Source organism: Eublepharis macularius, chromosome 12, assembly GCF_028583425.1.
Source record: "Eublepharis macularius isolate TG4126 chromosome 12, MPM_Emac_v1.0, whole genome shotgun sequence".
Taxonomy (NCBI): Eukaryota; Metazoa; Chordata; class Lepidosauria; order Squamata; family Eublepharidae; genus Eublepharis; species Eublepharis macularius.
This window is the reverse complement of record NC_072801.1, coordinates 54968694-54989287: the sequence shown is the minus strand read 5'-3', so window position 1 is coordinate 54989287 and position 20594 is coordinate 54968694. Positions and strand designations below refer to the sequence as shown.

Here is a 20594-nt window from a genome sequence, read left to right as displayed (position 1 = left end):
GGCTAAAACGGAACAGCATCCCAAGTAGATGTGTAGTTAAAATAATGGCAAAATTGTGATTCTGGAAAGTTTGGTGGTTACTCTCCTTAGCAGTTTGTGATTCTCAGGCAATTCTTTGCCTGTTGGGGGCAGCCATTGATCAACAAGAAGCTTGAAAGAGCATCTTCAACCCTATAGGAAGACATTGTCTACTGATTAGGTGGGGGAGGTGTGCTCAGAAAACGCTGCTCAATGTGCACATTCACACAAACGTTTAATGGAGCATATTAGTCTTTTCTCATTTTAATTTTTATTTCCAGTTTCAAATTTTCTACAAGAAAAAACAATAAAAAAATAGAAAACTCTAGAAGTTGTCACGCTCCCTGCTGTGCCAGGTTACTACAGAAACAAAGCTCTGTCACTGGGCCGCTACAGAGACAAGATACTGGGAACTGGGCCACTGGCTAAGCACAGGAGACTGTATTCCCCACTTGCTCTGAAGATGGGCTGCCTCACATGGTACTCAAGAGGATAAAGTCCCTGCAAGCCGAGTGGCTGGTACAGCCTATGGCCCCTCTGCCTCTGTGGCTCTTCAGGGTCAACAGGGTTCCTAGGGACAGGGCTTCTCTGCCCCTTGATAGCAACAGAGAAAGAAGAAATTGGGCAGGTACAATTTTTCCCATCATGGCAGCACAATGGAAACGAAAGCTGCACCTGCAGTAATTCTCCCCTTTTACAAAACCAGTCCACTTAGAGGAGTCTGGTCCCACAGGAAACCTCTCAATCCTGCCCCTGTGCCACCAATTTAGATAGTGAAAGGGCCCGAATCCTCAGGCAGCGGCACCCAAAGGAAACAGCGGCAAACCCAGAACTGAGGCACGAGCAAGAGGCTGGAATCTCGTGTATTCCAGCCACCTTACCCCAAAACCCTGTTTGACTAAAAAAGACTGCTACAGTATCACTTGCTTTTCACCCAACTTCACACCTAGGCCACATCACAGCCTCTACCTTCTTGGGTGATCACTTTTTCCCGTCAGGGTTCTGTGCCTTTAACAGTTTCAATGACAGAGAGGGCGAGTGCCTCTTGAATTCCCATCTGTCTTGTTGCTGTTAAAAGGCAGAGAGAGACTTACTTCTGAAAAAGCTGACACCCCCACTACCTCCTACCCCAACACTTCTCACAGATGGGCATGGAACCCTGTTGCTTGTGGGGTAGCGTCTTTCTATCTGTCTCTTCTGGTCTCAGCACATCTATGCTACAAATGTAAACAGGTTTGAAACTGGTTTAACTGTCTAATGAATGTATGAAGTTGCCTTATATGGAATCTGACCACTGGTCTATCTAGCCCAGTACGGTCTGCTTTGACTGGCAGCACCTCTCCAAAAATGCAGGCCTCTTTTAACCTCTTTTAACCAAGGAATTGCTTGAACCTGGAGCCTTCTGCATGCAAAGCTCTAAGCTACAAGGCCCCTCCCCTTCAACTTTACCCTCCAGAACTCTGAGAACTGTAGTTTTGTACAAGTGTTGAAAAGTCTCCATTAGAGTGCCATTTCATGGAACAGAACTACAGTTCCCAGAGTCCTTTGGGTCAGGAGTTGTCATGACAGTTAAACAGGTTTGAAACTGGTTTAAATATGCAGAGGCGATGTACTCAAGCCTGCACTGGCTCCAACTGCAATTCCATGAGGCCCTGGCCTGCTTTAGATGCCTCCTGATGTGCTGCCCCCTTTGGGACCTGGGGGCCAGACAATTCCTCCTCAGGTATTGGCTCCTCAGAGTCTTGCGACAGACTATCCCAATCCTGCTGAGCTCCAGGAGAGACACTGGCAACAACTACCGCTCCGTCAGAAGACTGCTTCCTTCGAGGCAGCTCGGGTCTGGGTGGCTCATCCTGGTCTTCCAAATGCCAGCGCTTCTGGAGTTTGGTCGCCTCCCCCTTTGGACTTAGGGACTTGGGTCCTTTCAGCTGGGGGCTCTGAGGTTCTGATATCTCCTGCTCCTCCTCTTCCTCTTCCTCCTCCTCCTCCTCCTCCTGCACCACCACACGGGGCTTAGGAGCAGTGTGGGAGCAGCGGCGGGTTCGGGCTTTTCGGCTGTGGTGGACCTGAAGGTGTAAGTCCATAAGCTCAGGAGCTGAGGTGGCAAATGGGCAAAACTGGCAGCGGTGGAGAGCTCCTCCGGCCAAGGCTGGGCGCAGCGACAGGTCCAAGGGCTGGAAGTCGGCCTTCCCATTGAGCAGCGGTTTGCGACGGGACGGACGGGACCGAGCAGCACCCAAGCCCCCCAGGGGTAGGAAGGGCCCATGGCTCTTGGTGTGCTGCGTTGGAGGAAAGGCAGAGACTGCAGTGGGAGCAAGGGGTATGTGGCACCGTTCCAGTGTTCCGGCAGCGGCAGCGGCAGCTGCTGCAGCAGCACTCTTTTGCTCCCGGTGGTGGCGCTGCAAGTGATACTTGAGAGAGCCAGACTGAGTGCCAGCATAGTCACAGTGAGGACATTTGTACGGGCGCTCACCTGCAGGGAGAAATGGAGAAAAACATAGGGAATGCAGCCATCTTTGTTGAGAGGGCACCTACTTCCTGTTCACCTATGAAACAACTAGTTTCAGATTCCGTGTAAGACACAGTCTCTCTCTGAGTGAATAACTCTCACTCAGTCTCTCCCCACAACCCATATTTATTTGCTTATATATTTATACCCAGCATTTCTCCCCAATGAGGACCCAAAGCAGCTTGAAACACCCATTTTATCCTCCCGACAACAACCCTGTGGGATAGGTTGGGCCGGGAGAGAGAAACTGGCACAAAGTCATCCAGCATGCTCCCATGACACAGTGGGGATCTAAACCTGGGTCTCCAAGATCCTACTCTATTCACAACTCTTACACTAGTCAAATGAGGATAAAAATAGCCCTGCAGACTTGTGAGAGTGAAGGAAACCAACAACTAGTATTAGACTCTTAGGATTCTAATTAATATTCTAATCAAGAGTCTTAATCAATAGCCCAATAACTAAAATCTCTGAGTGAGGCCTGGTCCCACATTTTCCCTTTCTGGGAGCTGAAACCAAGAGACAGATATTTTGACTGAAACACTGAAATTTCCTTCCTCTGTTTGTCAACCAGAGCCTGGCCTTGTTGCTTCACAGTTTGCCTTTTGACATCTCAACAGGGCCTTCTGCAGGTGCTACCCTGCATTCACCTGTATATGCACATTCTCTGTAGTATCCCTCACTTATGGAACGGCCTGCTTGAAAAGGCTGGGCAAGTTCCCTCTCTTTTGGTTCTCCACAAACTTTGCAAAACCAAATTATTCAGGAGGGCTTTCTTACACAGGTATTAGGGCTGTGCTGGAAGGAAACGGTTCAAGGAAGTGCTTCGATAAAGGGATAAGGACTGTAGACTACACTACTGAGCACTTTCTGTTACTGTCGTATATTATGTCATGCCAAACTGCTTATGATTTGCTTCATCATTGCTTTACTGTATCAGTCTGCTTGTTTTCACAATTCTGCAACCTATTGTGTGTTATGTGCAACCAAGTCACCTCCAACCTATGGCGACCCTATGAATGAAAGACCTCCAAAATGTCCTATCATTAACAGACTTGCTCAGATCCTGCAAACTGGAGGACATGGCTTCTTTTATTGAGTCAAACCATCTCATTTTAGGTCTTCTTTCCTATTGCCTTCCACTTTTCCTAGCATTATTGACTTTTCCAGAGAATCTTGTACCCTATTGTATTGTTTATTGACTGCCCCAACTGTTGAATATATTGATTATACTGTGTAATCCGTCTTTGATCAACCCTGTGTTACTACACTAATAGGGCACTCCTAAGCAGAGCTATACTCTTCAAAATCCATTGACTTCAATCGAGTTAGAAGGCTAGAACTCTGCTTAGGATTGCACCGCTAGTTTATGGTTTGAATGGACGGCTTTGCCGTACAGGTTTTTTCATACGGCACTGAGTGCTCAATCTGGCTGAGAAGTTTGCTCGACATGTTATCCCCACAACAATCCTGCAAGATGGGTTAGGAGGAGAAAAGGTGAGTGGCTAAGATCAGCTCAGAGGTAACTGGACTGTGAAGGCAGCTGCCTCAAGCAGCGGGTGTGGGGCATTGAGGTCAGAAGACTGAAAAGTGTGTATTTCAGAAAGGCTTCCACACAAGGCCTTACCAATGAATCATATGCTGCCTTAATTCATAGAGAGGGACATTAAAGGAAGGAAGGGTGTCAAGAGGGCCACGGTGGCTCTTCATATCAGAAGTTCTCGAATCTCACCTCTGCCATGAACTTATACAGGCAGCCTTAAGCAACAATACCGAACTATACTGACTTAAAAGGTTGGGTGGCTGACCTTCAGGTGGGGCCTGGAGTTCTCCTGGAATTAGAATTGATCTCCAGACTTCAGAGGTCAGTTCTGGAGGAAATGGTAGTTTCAGAGGGTAGACTCTATGGCATCACTTCCCCTCTGAGCTCCCTCTTCAGGTTTCACGCTACCCAGGCATAGCCCCAAAAGCACCAGGAATTGCTCAAGCTGGAGTTAGCAACAATATTTGTAGGATTGCTGTAAGGTTTATATCAAGCATGTGGTGTAGTGGTTAGAGCAGTGGTCCTCAAGCTTGTTGATCTTTCAGCAGCTTTGGAATTTTGAGAAATGTCACTGTGAGCTACTACAAAATGGCCACCATGTCATATGTGACCAATCACAAAATGGCTGCCAATAGAAGGGTACTTACAAGTTGGGAGAATCCCTGCCCTCTTAGCTCTTACCTGTGTGGACACGGAGGTGCACCTTGAGATGGTGGGAGGAGCGAAAGGACTTTCCACAGAATGGGCAATCTTTCCCAGAGCCCCGGCGTGACTGCCCCTGCACATCTAGGAAACAGAAACACAGAAGAGATTTTAGAAAGAGGGGATTCTAAGATTTCTTAACCCTGGTTGCTCTGCTTCCCATATTTTTCACAGGACTTTCTCATTTCCAAGCCCTAGAAACAAAGCTTCTTTTGCAGGAGTATGCAACTCAGGAGCACTGTAAGTATGCAGCCTGATAGCTTCCCCACGTCCAGCAGAAAGACAGCTGTGAAGTAGCATGCTTGGGATTGGTATCAATTGGTCACCTTTGTTTAGAAATATCCAACTGGATTGGAATAGTTGAAACTGAATTACTGCACAGTCCTCAATGTTTACAATGCAATTTCAGTGATACCTAATTCAACAGAGGATATGACTGTGGTGACCTTAACAGCTGCACGAAAGACAGGATTTTAGTGGCTTGGTCCCCCCTGCCCCACTACTGAAGGAGGGAGAGGGAGACCCTGAAAAAATTCTCTGGGTTTTTAAAACCAGTACAAGAGTCCTGCACAGAATCTAGCAAATGTAGTTTTTTATTAAGAGCCCCGCCTTTTATTCTTGCATGCATACTTACAGTGCTCCTGAGTTGCATACTCCTGCAAAAGTGTGATGCTAGGCAGAGGCACTACAGTCTTATTTTCAGTGGATTTAGACTGGAGTAACTCTGCATATGATCTCCTGAGATCCACCTGCAAGCTATACACTTTTAAGTGATTTTTTTTCCTTCCTGAAGGCATTCCAAGTCCAAACAGCTTTAAGCCTAAAAACACTTTCCTGGGAGGAAGTGAATAAAGCAAGGATTATTTATTCTGAATAGACTTGCCTAGGAACGTTCCTAATGTTTCCTTCTCCTTCTCCTTCTCCTGGAGCACCAAGGTTTAGTTTGACGCATAGCAATACTGAGCCAGAGGATACAGAAGCAACCCTTGCAGGGAGAAGCATAACCAAGGGTGTCAGGGGTATGCATTCTGGCCACTTTGTTAGTGCTGATGCCCCAGTCAGCTATTTGAGCCTTGCTATGGCTCCTATATCTCAGGCAACATATATTCCCATAGGACGGAGAATGGGGATGGTTCATTTTTGCACAGGAAGCATGTTGCCTGAATACACCCTCCAGCAGACACAGCTGGAGTTTGCCACACTGACCCTCACCCCATAAAGCCTGGTTTTCGAGCATTCTGTCAAGTGCAGCAAACTCCAACTCTTGCCACCCTCCAAGGGTGCATTTAAACAACACATTCACCATGCAGAAATAACACGGCCACATGGAATTTTCAACATGTGGAAATGTAGTATGTGATCCCAGTCTTACACCTTTTTAAATAAGTGTGTGTGTGTATGTATGTGCAGTGTAAACATGCTCTTGGGGGGGGGGGATGTTACAAATCTGCATAATTTAGCATTCACTTCATAATATAACCTAACTTTTTGTTATACAGAATCTTAATTTTCTTCACACTGAATCTCGGATGTGGGTGTATGCTTGCGTGCAGTTTTACCTACTCTTATGGCACCTGCACTTATTTACCCAAGTATCTTCTAACACTAAAGCAAGGTTGATATTCCACAAAATCCACACAGCAATGAAGACAATTTCAGTTACAACTAGTTTTTTTAAAATATCAAGCTTTTGGGTCACACAGAACTCTTCCTTAGGCTTAGATCAGGCATGTCAATAGGCAGCTGCCTAGTTGCCTACAGCACATTAGTCACCTTCAGATAACCATGCAGGAAATCTTTAAACTGGTTAGAGATGGCAGATGGGGTACAAAACTTCAATCTGGTTTAATAAATTGGGGGACAGACAGGAAATGCAAAACTGCATTAGGCCTGATATTTACTTAAATGCTTGAAAACACTCAATGGTACAGTGGTGTGTCATGATATTCCACCACAGGAGAAGAAAGGCCCGATTTGCACAGTGCAGAGGAAGCCAAGTTGTGCCTGCCCAGAGGTGTTGGGGGACTTGTGCTGGCAGGAACCGATGACATCATCAGTCTCTGCAGCCTGTTAGCGACTTGACAAAAAGACTCACCTATCACTGCTGCCGATGCCCCCTGGTTGTGACTAGTACCAGTACAGGACCTATATGGATCCTTCCCTGGCTGGTGGCTAGTGGTAACAACTACGTACTACCACATGGGGTATTGCAAAAGCCATGACATTTAAAGCAACCCCCCTCCTTTATTTTATTAAGCATTTTCACAAGGTACACATTCAAGTAAGTGGTTCTAGTGGGTGGTTTTGACTCAGACTGAAATATATAATTTTGAGATTTATTCCTGGCTCCTACTACCAATGATCTTTATTAAAGGATTGGTGCAGGACTGGAAGGAAAGGCAGATTATAAACTGGGGAGGGGGGGAGGTTCAGCTTACCGAGAGAACGTGGAGGGGGAAGGTAAAAATGGTTGAAAAAGAGTTGTGTGTGTCTCAAAAACTTACTTCCTGTGTTTAAAACCCTGGCTGGCCTAGAAGGTATCGTCTCCTTTGTTCTGTGAGACAACTACCCACACACATGCATTCTGTTTGGCCCCCACCTTGTGGAATGGCCTGCCAGAGGAGGTCAGGAAGCCCGCCATGGTTCTGTCAATATGCAAACTATGTAAAACAGAACTTTTCAGGAGGCACTTCTATAAAGGTAATAGGACTACATTATAATGGCAGGGTTCAGAAGGGAACTTTATAAAGGGAAGAGGACTGTGGACTTTATCACTGTGCATCAGGTGCTGTTTGCTATACTGCCATCCTGCTCTCCCTGCCTTGTTCTCTACTGCGGTAATACCATTGTTTGGCACGACTAATACTTCTTGCTTTGCGGTCTGTAGCCCTATTGCACTGCTTGTTAGATGTCTCATCCTGTTCACTGCATCGACTGACACTCTGTAATCCGCCTTGAATCTCAGTGGGGCAGGCAGACTATTAATAAAGTAAATAAATAAACAAAAATGTGGATCCGCCCTTCTTGTCCACCAAAGCATATTCACAAGCAGAGGCACCAGCTGTGAGTTCAGCCCTGAATGTTCATACTTGCCCTTTTCCCCTTGCGTCAGCAGAGCTGGGCTGGTGTTGCTCGTAGTGGAGGCTCTAACATTTGTGGGCAGCCAGTGTCCAGTGAGAAGTTGAGAACCCAGTGACTGTCCCTTGCTCCACTCCCTGTCTCGGGACAGGTGGCTTTGGCGATGCAGTGCCATCTGCTGGAATGTGGTAAAGCTCCGTGTGCAGTCTGGGCAACGATGGGTCCCTCCAGGGTTATCTCTCGCAAGCTTGGGCTCTCCCGCGTAAGGGCGCTCCTTCCACTGCTGGCCACTCTCCACTGCTCGGGCAGTGGCCTGCAGTCTCTCAGCACAGCTGGCATCACCATAGCCCAGGAAATTACCCGTGCTAGCCTTGTCTGTGGGCCGAGGGGACAGGAGCGAAGGGTAGAGGGCCTCGCATCCTACAAGTAAGCTCTGTGGTGACCGTCCTGTTCCCGGCCTTCTTTGTTCACTCTGAAGGCCCAGCTTGCTGAGATGAACCTTCATGTGATTTTTGAGGAACCAGGGTTCCTTAAAACCACGGCCGCACACCTGGCACTTGTGGTCAAAGGAGTCTTTGTGCTTCCGCATGTGACCTTTGAGGAACCAGGACTGGGTGAAGGCTTGGCCACACACCTGGCAGCGGAACTCAGTTGGTGCAGAGGGTGCAGGAGTGGAGGGGGTAGAGACAGGAGGGGTGGACAGAACTGCAGCAGGAGGGTTAGGGGCAGGAGGAGTGGGGGGCCTGTTGGTGGGGAGGCTGTGAGCCTGCTGATTATGCCACTGAAGATCTGCCTCATGGGCGGCTGCAAAGGAGCACTGCCCGCACTTGTACGGCTGGTGAAGGATCCGTAGGTGGCGCTCTCGTTCAGCTGCCGTGCGGAATTTGCCCTTGCAAAAAGGGCAGCGGAAGGTGGGCCGGGGTGGGCGTGGGACAGGAGGAGCTGGCCTTCTCTCGTCCTTCTCCTCTTCTTCTTGGCCCCGCAGAAGAGCCCGCTCCTCCAGTTCGAGCAGCAGGCGGCTCTGGTGGCCAAGGCGGGCACGAGCCTCAGGGCAATGGGAGCGCAGGTGGACGCGCAGGCTGGCACGCTGCCCTGCCCGATGGCCACAATAGGGGCAGGTGAGAGGGTAGGACCCAGTGTGGATGCGAGTGTGCAGGGCCAGAATGCTGTTGAAGCGGAAACGCTTGCCACAAATGGGGCACGGGTAAGGGCGGGCTTCACCCCCTGACCCCCCTGGCCCATTGGAGTAGCATTGCAGGTCAAGCTCCCCATTGAAAGCCAGGGCATCAGCTCCATCACAGGAAGACAATGAGGATGGGGAAGGAAGGGACAAGCTAGCTGGCTTGGCAGAAGGCATCTCGTAATCTGCACCCTGGAGGAACAAGGAGAAAGAGAGAAATAAGACCTGGGTAGAAAGGGTAGGCATGGATTTTTTCCCCTCAAAATTCTCCATTATGTGAAGTTTACTTCTGAAGGACAGCGAAGATAGATTTCTCCTTCTCATAACAGAAGGCCAGGATTTCTTCCTTTTCACAGAACCCCATGCAAACCCATGGCTGGAATGCAGCCTGGGGGTGGGGGGGTGGGAGAAGCTTCCCTTCCTGCAGCCAAAGTAAAATCCTGACACCGTGCCCCAGATCAGCCTGCACGCTAGCAACTGATTCCCAGCCAAATAACATTCCTCCCCGTAGGAAGAGGAACAGCTCTGCTTCCAGTATGGGGAAGGTGTGAACAATCTTCCTTCCGAAAGCAGGCGGTTAAACCTGCGCCACAAACCAGTGATAGAAACTTAAGGGACGTCTTCAGAGGAAAGGAAGGCTCCGTGCACTAACTGCAGTGTTTCGGTTGCCACCTTATAGATGTTTCCTTGCTTAAGGGGGCCCACTTGGCATCTATGAAAGCCCGTTCCATCTTGATAGTATTCCTATCTTGTGGAATAGGCTCTCCAAGGAAGGGGGAAACCACCTTTAGAGGTTTTTAGGAGGCACTGTAAGGCCACTTTATTTATGTTGGCTTTGAACAGGATTTAAGCAATAGATGAGCTTAATGGGGTTTGTATGTTTTGAATTTGGCAATTATAAGCCACAAGGGAAAGTCAGAGTATAAATGTTTTAATAAAGACATAGACTTGGCTGGGGACCAAGAAAGGTAAGGGCTACCAGACCCACAGCTGGTACAGAGGAGGGAAAAAACTTCTTCTTATGTTGTGCGGCCAATGTATGGGTGAGGATTGGGATTAGCATGAAGGTGAGTCCCTGGGCATACGAGCCCCTCCTCACCACCTGTATGTAAACCCTGTTCTCCTGAATTTGACCACTCACCTCCATGGTGTTCCTGCTCACATGCTTCAGTCCTTGACTGCAGAAAGAGCCACCACTGGGATGTCGCCTGGCATCTCACACCCGATAGGAATGTACACGAGACCATGGGCTGCAGGAAGGGGAGGGGGGAAGAGTTCACAATCAGTGTGACACAAACTCATCGATCTTGTACTAAAAGGCCTCCCCTGGGCTTAATTTGCAGCCCTGACATAGGCATGTTTCCAGTGCAAGGACGTAGTCGTGGAATGTATCAAGTAAGAAAGGGCAGAAGTTGCCTCTGAATGTATGTAGAGTTCATTTTCCTCACCAGTGAATGCACAATTCAGGGGAAAGGGGGGGGGGCACAGTCATAATTTCTTTCACCCTGCCTGCTCCTTCCTGGCCTCTTCATCTAGCCTTCTCTCTCATTTTCTGGAGCAAACAAGACTCAGTTTTGCATGCAGTTTCAGGAAAGGGGTGGGTGGGTGGGAGGTTACAGGAATGGTGTGGAAGAAGCCTTGCTCATTCAGTGCTATAGAGGCAGGAAGTTATGCCTGGTTGTGACATAATAATCAAGCCACAAACTACAGGGAAAGCAAAAAAAAAACTTATTGGGCCTAGGTGACCTAGGGGAAATATCTTTTCTGATCTCACCCATGGTTATAAATTTGGTTTTCAGTTCAAGAAAAATTCATCCCACAGAGACTTCTAAGGGGAAAATATGCAAAGCATGGAGGGACACTCCCATGGCATTCCGCATGGAAAAGTAGCTGGCACCCAGGCTTAAAAGTGTGAAACCCAGATTCAAATCCCAGTTTGACTAAGTTCCCTATGTAACCTAGGGCAAGGCAGTGTTAGCCAGACCTACCTCACAGAGTTGTTGTGAAATGTTGCTCAGAGATCACTAGAGGAAGGGTGGGATATACTCCCAAGGCACCCAACATTTTCCAGAGTGGTAAAGAATCTCACCAGAACAAGTGCTTGCATGAGAAACATCCCATTATTTTGCAGAGTTTAGCAGAATGCACACCCACAGCTCTAAATAACAGAAAACTGACACTTCCACAGAAGCCAATAAAAACAGAAGTCACTCCACTCTGGAACTCATGAAATGGAATATGAATGCATTACATTAATATCATGTGCTGTGGAAGGGCGTTTGTACAGCCTCTGCCAGAACCCTTTCTAAATACTGCTATTCCTGTCTGGTGGGGAGAAACTGGTCTACATGAAAAAGAATTATGGCTGCCAGCAACACCCTCCTTCTCACATAGCTATTAACTGATCTATGAGGCCATGGAATGTTCACAAACATTCTAATTTCTGAGGGTGTCGGCATCAGAATAGTGACAAACAGTGCAGCTTCTGTGTAGAGAAATCAGGTCACATGCAACATTTTGCAGAGAGTTGGGGTCAGGAGGGGCTGCAAGCTGTTGGGAGAGAGGAGACAGAAGCAGAAGCATGGCTCTCAAGAAAATGTGTACAGAACAAGAGAGCTGAATGGAAGACAAGAAACTAAGGCATGTATGCATAGCCTGTGGTCTGCATTGTGCAGGCTGCCCCAAAATTATTCTCACTGCACCCATTCTCAAGGATGTGTTAAGAAGTTTCCCTTTCTTTCTGGGTAAGAGTCAGAATATCCAGAGAACAGCTGAAAAGCAGCATGCTGACCCCCCCCCCCCGTCCATCGTTATGTGGGCCATGATGGAGTCATGTGACATTATAAGATGGCTCCAGCTAAGATACTTGATGGTAGCCCCCATAACTGTTTTAGTTATTAGTTTAGTTACTTTCACTGTTAGAGACTCAGCGTGGTATAGTGGTTACAGTATCAGACTAGGATCTGGGAGAGCCGGGTTCAAATCCCCACTCTGCCATGGAAACTTGCCAGGTAACCTGGAGCCAGTCACCCACTTGCAGACTAACTTACCCCACAGGGTTATTTGGGGGATAAAATGGAAGAGAGGAGAATGATGTAAGCAACCTTGGATCCTCACTGGGGAGAAAGATGGAGTATTAAGCATTTTTTTTTAAAGACTGTTTTCAGTTGCATTACCTTTGAGCTAAGAAAAATAATGAAAGGAAGCTGGGTGAGAGGAGAGGTGGAAGTTGAGAAAAACCAGAAACAGGGCTAGGATTGCCACGTTTTCCACAAGCTTAACACCTTTTATTGGCCCTATTTTTAGGAAGACATGAAAAACTGTATTATTTACACCTCTCGCTAACATTGCTCCCCGCCCTTCCCCCTTGGGGTGTGAAAGACGGATGGGAGCAGAAGACAGATGCCAGGATACTGTATGCAGAGAGGTTACTGCCCTGAAATACATGCCATGGGAAGATATTTCCTAACACTCTAAGCAGGTGTGGCCTGACCAACATGTTCACCCAAATCTTTTCCCCATCCCTACCCCCAGGCAAGACTGCTGCCTGCAAAAGTTCAGGTGGAACCCAGTTTATGACTTCTGGTAGAAAAATTTGGATTCCTTCGAAACTCCCGGCTCAAGCAAATCATCTTACAAACAACACCGCCCTCCTTTCTTGTCCATCTCCCCTCTGCATGAAATGGGTGGGGTGAAGTAGTAGACAGACTCCTTTGGATAGTTTCCTTAGGTGGGGGGGGATGTGGAAAGTTAGCTTCTGCCTCCCAATTTTCCTGTATCTCAGGCATATATTTTACAGCTTGCCCTTTGTATGTAGGCTGCAGCAAGTGCCAGCAGAAGCAGCATCAGGAGAGGCTGTTCATGAAGATTTCTGTGCATGAGTGTGAAAGATAGCATGGTGTGGAAAGCCAATGGGATGTAGTAGTTAGATTGCCGGATTAGGGCTTGGCAGGCCTGGGTTCCAAATGCCACTTGGCCATCAAACTCCTTGGGTGACTTTCAGCCATCTCTCTCAGACTTATCTGCCTCACAGGATAACTGGAAGATAAAATGGGAGGAAGGGGGCCCAAGGGTGCTGTCCTGATCTCATCAGAGCAACAAAAATGTGATAGAAAGAAGTGTGTACAACCAAGAGGAATATCCTGCAATTTTTTTTCTATGCGATTACTGCTTATAGTTGCTATGATCACGTTAAGACCTTAGTGGTCTCCCTTATCCTAATCTGACATTCTCACCACTACAACTCTGGAAAAGTGACTGGCTATCAAAATCCTTTTTTAAAAAGTGACACTCTGTATGTATCAGCCATCAGGTTGTAACTGCTTTCAAGGCAAGAGAGGATCAGAGGTGGTTTGCCGTTCCCTCCTTCTGCAGAATCTTCCTTGGCGGTCCTCCATCCAAGTACCGACCCTGATTAGCTTCTGAGATCTGATGATGTCAGGCTGTACCATGCCACTTCCCCTTCCAAAAATGACACTAGTGTCTTTGAATTTGAAATATTTCACCTAGCTGGTAGGTGTACATTTGGGAGTGTTCTGCTATATAAATTGTTGACATACATTCTGTAAACATCATAATTGGCCTACAGAAACAGAAAAGGAAACAGGATGAATTACTGACACTCATTCCCTCAGTGTGGATGACCCCCTTATCTGGTCTTTGATATGGTTGTCAATGGGCTGGGACAAAAATGTCTTTTCCCTTTAATAGAGGCTTAATGTGTAGAAATGGAGAGCTGAAGATTTTCATGGTCTGGAGAAAAACAACATCATCTGGCAAATAACATCCCATTAAGCTTCTACTGAACTAGACACACGTGTTTTTTTTTCTCTAAGCAGCTGACAACCTTAGTCTTTGTGCACACGGACCCCAAAACTCATGCCTCAAACCCAGAGGTATTTGGAACTAGGAAGGAGTTCTTTGGCTGGGCCCGCCAACCAATTTAAAATCAGCAATGTGGCCCCAGGCTAAACAAAGGTTTCCCACTTCTGCATTTACTTTACTACAGTACATTAACTCGTTAGGAGACAGATGAAAGATCCAACTGGCTGTCACTAAATGACGAAAACATACTACAGAATCCTAAGCTTGGATCCTGTGTTCATTAATCTGCTATCACTGCAACCCCTGCTTCGATCCCCCAATTACAAATGGAAATTAAAACTGCCAAGTCACCCATAAAAATGAAAAATCACCCTTTAACCATTCATTAACCAATCTGATTTATGAGCACAACAGGTTGGCTAGTGAGTATTAAGACGACAGGTATCTAATCAGAGACTGGTGATTTTGAGTGGGTGCCTTACATTCCAAGGAAAATGCGGCTGCATGGCATTTGATTCTCAGTGAATAACTCGTTAGGAAATAAATTCAATTTCAGGCATGGTCTTTATTCTGGAGTATGCCGAAGCTAGTAAGAAAAGGAATGTGAAAATACAAAGGGATTGAGTAGAGGGCATCTCAGTTTGAAGCATTTGACTGTGATTATGAGAAGATACAGAAGGTAAGAAATTTAGTGGACATTTACCATACCCCAGGGGCATACGGGAATCAGAACTGTGAAGTCTGGCTGTTACCCCATGAATTTAGGAGAGTAACAGAACACACAGAAGAAAGCCAAGAGTCTGTCTGGCAGTGACATTAACACTGGTAAGACAATACCATTCAAAGAGACAGTTCCTGTACGCAAAGGAGTCTATTGGCTTCCAAATAACTGATATTCCCATTTTAGGAAGGAGAAGTTATTTTAGGCCTGGTTCCTCTGAACAGTGGGTCCCTGAACACTACCACTTCAGACTGCATAGATGAATTTAAAAAAAAAATCTTGGCACATGCAGCACAAGGTTAAGCCAAAATTCATCATTCTGACTTCCAGTTTTCTTTGTGCTATTCATTTTTCACATTCAGGAACATTTGGTCACATCAACCCCACCAGTTGTCTCAAGAGGTACAGATTAGAAACAGTTTTACCTGCTGTTTGTGTGAACTAAAGCAAAGCTGACATAGCACTGAGCTGCCTCAGCTACAAAACAGTCTCCTCAGGAGTTTGTGTGTTTATCATATACCACATTAATAGCACTTCTGCTTCAGCTCTACAGGTACCACTATTACTAGCAATTATTGCCCTTTTTAGAGTCAAAGACCTGGAGCATTATGTCAAACAAAAATAAGACACAGGTTCTGACCTCAGGTTTTACAATCTATGCAAACAAATACAAGGGAAGCGAGCAGAGGGAAAGCATCATCTGAAAGATGAGCTAGGAAATGCCAGTGTCGAAGAGATGGGTAAATATGATACTGGATGAAGTGAAAGAGATGCTCAGAAGTAATGGACAGTAAGGGAACAGGATATTTTATCCTTGGGTATCCTGAGGACAAGGGTACCAGCGTTGTTGCATGAAGGGATGCAGAAGTTGAGAACATTACACAGGCGAGTGAGAACAAACTGATGAAGACATTTAATAAGGAATAGGAGATGTTTAGCTAGAACATGAATTGAAAAAGGGAACTAAATGTAAAGATTAGACCAAATTCGTGGAAGAGGCAGGAAGGTCAAGCAATCCATGAGGTATTTAACAAGAATAATCTCTTAATCATTAAAATAACCTGTGAGGTCGAGTATTAATATTCACATTTCACAGCTGAAACTGAGGGCTGCTTTATATATATATATATATATATATATATTTAACGTAAGCATAAAATACACAATGGATCCAATGTGAGGTGTCCCTGTCTGTATCTTTCACTGATTTTACATCCTCAATTTCATGGATGGCTATTCTGATTCCAAAGAAAGCTTAATCGAAAATACAGCACCCTTGGGCCTTGTCAGACATATCTAAATTACAAACTTACAGCATCACAAACTGCCATAGCTCCCCCCAAAGAATCATGGGAATTGTAGTTTAACAAGGATGGTGGACATTCTGTTAAGAGATCTCTAACCCTCCTCATAGAACTGCAGTTCCCAGGTTTCCCTGAAAAATATAACCGTTAAAAGTTTGTGATGTATGTTTAATTATTTTGAAATAATTCCCAAACTCACTTCATTCTCTGATCTGTTTACCCAAATAAGGAACAAATTAGGGGTTGAAGGAGCCAAAAGTAATTCATCCAAATTTGGCTCTTAAACAATCTCTCTAAATTCCCGTTTGTGGGGAGGGAGGGCTATAAATCGAATAAATAAACAAATAAATAAATCTACATTCTTCTGAGATATGTGATCATACAAATTAAAGCAGGGTTGTGGTCACTGCTGGGTGGTGCTCAGTCTCACAGATACAACAGCAAACTTTGAATATCCTGAGAAAATAAGTGGGAGTGCAGGGCTAAAACTCCCCAGAATTATTTGGTGCAGAGACAAAATGGTTCAAAGAGATGCTTTGATAAAGGGATAGGGACTGTAAACTATACTGCTGTGCATTGTCTTTTATTGTTATTTTTGTCAAACTGCTTGTTTTTTTAACGTTATTTCAGCTCTGTATCAAATTTCTGCTTGTTTTCAAATTCATGCAATATATACCTATTGTATTGTTTATTGAATGCCACAGCTATATTGAATTACTTGAGGCTTGGAGAGAAAGGCAAGACTATAAATAATGTAAATAAAATAAAAGGCTGTCATCTCAAGATATAACAACCTTGGGATAACATCAGAATCCTAATTGTGTGAACAACCCTAAATATGTTTCAGATAGACAAATTAAAGCAGCAACATTCTGAGATGGGCAAAACCTATCCTCCAGCAGTAACATCTGTGGAGAAGAGTTTTGTGCAACTTGACAGCTTGCCATCTTGAAAGCTGTGCAACCTGAAAGCATACAAAACTAATGAAATAAATATTTTATCATTCTGAAACATGTTATTTTGCCCAAAAAAGGGGGCTAGTAACATCAGGGAGATGGTAGGCCTCAAGCCTGCTTGGCAGTCAGTCAGTCTATGATTTGGAAATTGTATCCATAATTTTTAATGTCATGGAGGGGAAGCAGCAGATTGTCAGTGCTGAGGAATGTTCTCTGAACATGCTCTGAAGCATCTTTTCTTTACTCAGTTCACAAACTGTACAGGATTGCACACCAAGGCATTTCAACACAGGTTCTGAGAGGAAACTCTTTGGAAGAGCATGGTTCATCCTACAGCTTAAAATGGTGGCCTTGCTTGCAGTGAAGTTATTCCTGCCCTGCTTGTCATCCAAATCAGGCAGCAGACTTTGTTTGCCTGCAGCAGTGCAAGGCCAATGGCGTTCACAGGCCTGCATAAAGGATAGCTGATTCATTTTGGCACAGTGCCATGTTGGGCTAATGGCAGTACCCAGATGACTAATGTTTAAAAAAAACAGACACACGCACACAACATGAAATCTTCTGGGTCTGTTCAGTTCTAGTGAGGCAAACTACACCGTGCTACTTATGTGCGAGGGGGTCACACTTTCTGAACTGCAGCTATGGACAGTGTGTATAGGAGTGTCCATTCAGTCCTGCTTCCAAACATACAAGATGGCTGCATCTGAGGGGAAAACACCTTAAAGAGAAAGGGGGCAGCCTCTCAAGAGTGTCCCCCTGTACCTAAAAACAGGGAGGGTGGCCATGAGGCCTTCTTTCTGACTCCCGCCAACTTCCAGGCCACAGAAGAGCGGAAGGGGGGTGGGGGACATATCCATGGGAACACATCAGTCCCTTGCACTAGAGCCCTGCCTTGGCCTGCATGAGAGACAGACAAGAGAAGGACTGTCCCAGCAAGACACAGAGCTGAACCCCCCTCCCTTCCTACCCCACACGCCCCGAACAAAGGGAGCAGCTGCCTCAGCAAATGCTCCAATGCACATTCCAGTGGCGGGGGGAGGATGAGGGATGAGTAAAGGGAACTGTTCCAGTGACTCCTAAAGCCCCAAGTCTCTGTCCTGAAGCCTTTCGAAGTCCCAACTTAGTGTTATTACTGGGTCCTCAGAGACGGAATTTCAGCCCCCCCCCCCATTTACATCCAATGACACTTCAAGAGACTCAACAAATGTGGAATTGGGCTTTGGGGGAGGAAAGAATAACATCTAACGGGGGAGGGGGAAGGAATGCCCGAGGTGGCGGCGGAGGGAACGCATGGCCCTTTGGCCTTCATCTCCGCAGCCCCAAACCTGGTCCTTTCTCCCCCACCCCATCCCACCCCACCATGGCTCCAAGCCACCTGCTTTAGGACCCCCTTTAACTCCATAAGCGCCTCGCCTTCACCCCAAATGGCCCCAAGCCCCACTCCGATTCCCGGAGGAAGAGCATTCCCCCCCACCCGGAAAAAAACTTGAGGTATATCCCCCCCCAGCTCAGCCTCGGTCACGTGCTTTGGGGGCGACGCAACGGTGGGGCGGCAGCGAGCTGGAGGAGGAAACCGTCCGGGTCATTCGGGGATAACGAAGCCTGAGGCCGAGGCCGGGCGGTTTCCGTGCGCCAAGGCGCTGCGCTCACAGCTTGGCCCGGTGCAGCCCAAGGCCGGATGCCCCCCCTTCCCGTCCCCGAGATGAAGCTCGCAGCCTTGGCTTCCCTTCTCACCCCCCCCCCACCATGCACCTGCTCTGGGCTTTGGGGGGGGGGAGAAGACGAGTGGTCGGGCGGGTTTCTGGGTAGGGGGGCGCACGGTGGGCGGGCGGACGGCGCGGCGCAGCGCAGCTACTCACCAGGGCGCACGGCGAGGCGGCGCGGAGGAGGGGGGCGCTCCGGGGACCCGCCGCGTCGTCGGGGCTGGGCCGGGGCGAGCAGCCTCCCCGCCAATGGGGCTCCCCCCTCTCCTCCTCGCCTTCCCTCTCTCTCTCTCTCTCTCTTCCTTCCTCCCTCCCTCTCTCTCTCTCGCTCCCTTCCTCCCTCCCTTCCATTGTACGGAGCCGCAGGCAGCGGCAGCGATTTGCATTTCTGAGCCTTGCGCGGCGAGGGATTGCCCGGCTCCATTGTGCGCTCTCGCTCGGCCGGGCGCGGAGGGGGCAGCCCTGCCCCTAGGGAGGGGGCCACGGGACTGGGGGCGGGGGGGGGAGGAAGGACGAGGCAGTCGTCTGGCACAGACAAGGCCGAGAGAGCAAAAGAAGAGAGGAAGAAAAAGCCCTAAGAATGGCTGGCTGGCTGGCGCCACCAGGGATTGCCTTCTCGGCTATGGTGATTGGGAAGGGGCAAGTGGGGTGGGAGCAGGATTTGAGTCGAGTGGCCACAAGATTTTCAAGGTGAGAACTTATCGAGAGCCAGAACCCCCTTCTTCAGATACCCCGAAAATCTTGTTGGTCTCCAAGGTGCTAACTGGACTCGAATACTGCAGAGCAACACGGGTATCTACCTAAATCTATACTAGGATTAGGTCACGGGAATGACAAAATAGTATTCGGATGGGGGTTGCAGAAGGACATTGGATTAGGCGTGGGAGGCACAGCAGTGTTGAGAGGGGGGGCCCTGCCATGGCATCGAATTTGCTCCCCTGGCACAGCCAAGCAAACAGCGCTGTTGTAGTGGAAGCAGATTAGGGGCCACTGTGCCGGAGAGAGAGGATCAGCTTGTCTCAGCCTGCTCTGCTGGGGGGAGGGCACCATCTTGGCACAGCGAAGCATTGTCTGCTCCGCTGTTGGGAGAAAAAAAAATGATCTTGGCACAGGCTGTTGTTTTGGATGATAGAGGGTGCCGTTTGCAGGGGAGGCGGAAGTGGAATGCTAACCAGGCGTAGCTCAGCACGGCATTGTCTGTTCTCATGTGCTGTCATATGGGGAAGGGGAGCATTGGATTGGCACAAGCAGCTTGGCAGAGACTAATATGGTCCACACTGCAGCACCACAGTAGATGAAGGCACAGCCTCTGTTGCTTATCAGTCATTGGTGCTGTAATCTTGGCATTGTCTGTTCTGCCTTGGCAAGAAGAGGGGACAGGGTGTCCCTTGGCATTGCTGGTTTTGTTTGGTTGTGGCAGAGATATAGAGGAGTGGACAAAACACTACTCCATCGCCGCCACATCATGGCTGGGTCAAGCTGATGGAGGGGAGGCGCAACTGATGAGAAAAAATCAAGAAGCATCAGTTTTGGCACACTATTACAGATGAGGAGGGCCAGGATGTTGGGCCCGGGGTGTGAGGCCTGCTGGGAGGGCCTCTTAGTGTGGCTGGTCAGGTCAGTTCAGGCAAAGGGATGGGAAGAGGCACATTTTGGTTGCCTAGCAACCACAGGTCAGGTTCTATCGACCTCCCCAGAAAGTGTGGAGGAGAGTGTACAGCAGCTGAATACCTATAGGACAGACAAGCCCATGAAGAGGGGTCAGCTACACCAGGCATTGTGTGCCTCCTGCCTCCTCCCCTTAGGGATTGGGAGGAGAGCTTTAGCCAGGGAAGGCAAAATGGGAGCTGACAATAGTCTTAAGTACCCTGTTTTGTCTATAGGGAAAAAAAGGGCTCATCAGGTATGCACTAATATAAACAAACAAGGCGTATTCTAACCATGTTTACTCAGAAGTAAGTCCCACTGTTTGCAATAGGATTTACTTCCAAGTGGGCATGCATGTTTGCAGACAAATATCTTACAGTTGCAAGAAAGCCTTTACCTTTTAATACTC

At 47.5% G+C, this 20594-nt stretch overlaps 1 protein-coding gene across 1 annotated transcript; it reads right to left on the bottom strand.

Moving 5' to 3' along the window:
- Positions 1-282: 282 nt before the first annotated feature.
- ZNF219 (zinc finger protein 219) lies at positions 283-18803 on the bottom strand. The gene is made up of 5 exons (XM_054995305.1): positions 18695-18803; positions 10172-10280; positions 7866-9222; positions 4752-4856; positions 283-2491 (listed from the first exon to the last, which is right to left on the bottom strand). The coding sequence occupies exons 2-5, from the start codon at positions 10175-10177 to the stop codon at positions 1632-1634; spliced, it is 2328 nt and encodes a 775-aa protein (XP_054851280.1). The 5' UTR covers positions 10178-10280; positions 18695-18803; the 3' UTR covers positions 283-1631.
- Between the last annotated feature and the right edge of the window lie 1791 nt (positions 18804-20594).

What these genes read in the sequence shown, in the direction of transcription:
- ZNF219 (XM_054995305.1), bottom strand. An exon ending in GCTGACGCAAGGGGAAAAGG is followed by an intron (nt 4,857 to 7,865) that starts GCAAGTATGAAC and finishes TCTGTTTCCTAG; the next exon opens with ATGTGCAGGGGCAGTCACGC. An exon ending in GCACCTCCGTGTCCACACAG is followed by an intron (nt 2,492 to 4,751) that starts GTAAGAGCTAAG and finishes TTCTCCCTGCAG; the next exon opens with GTGAGCGCCCGTACAAATGT.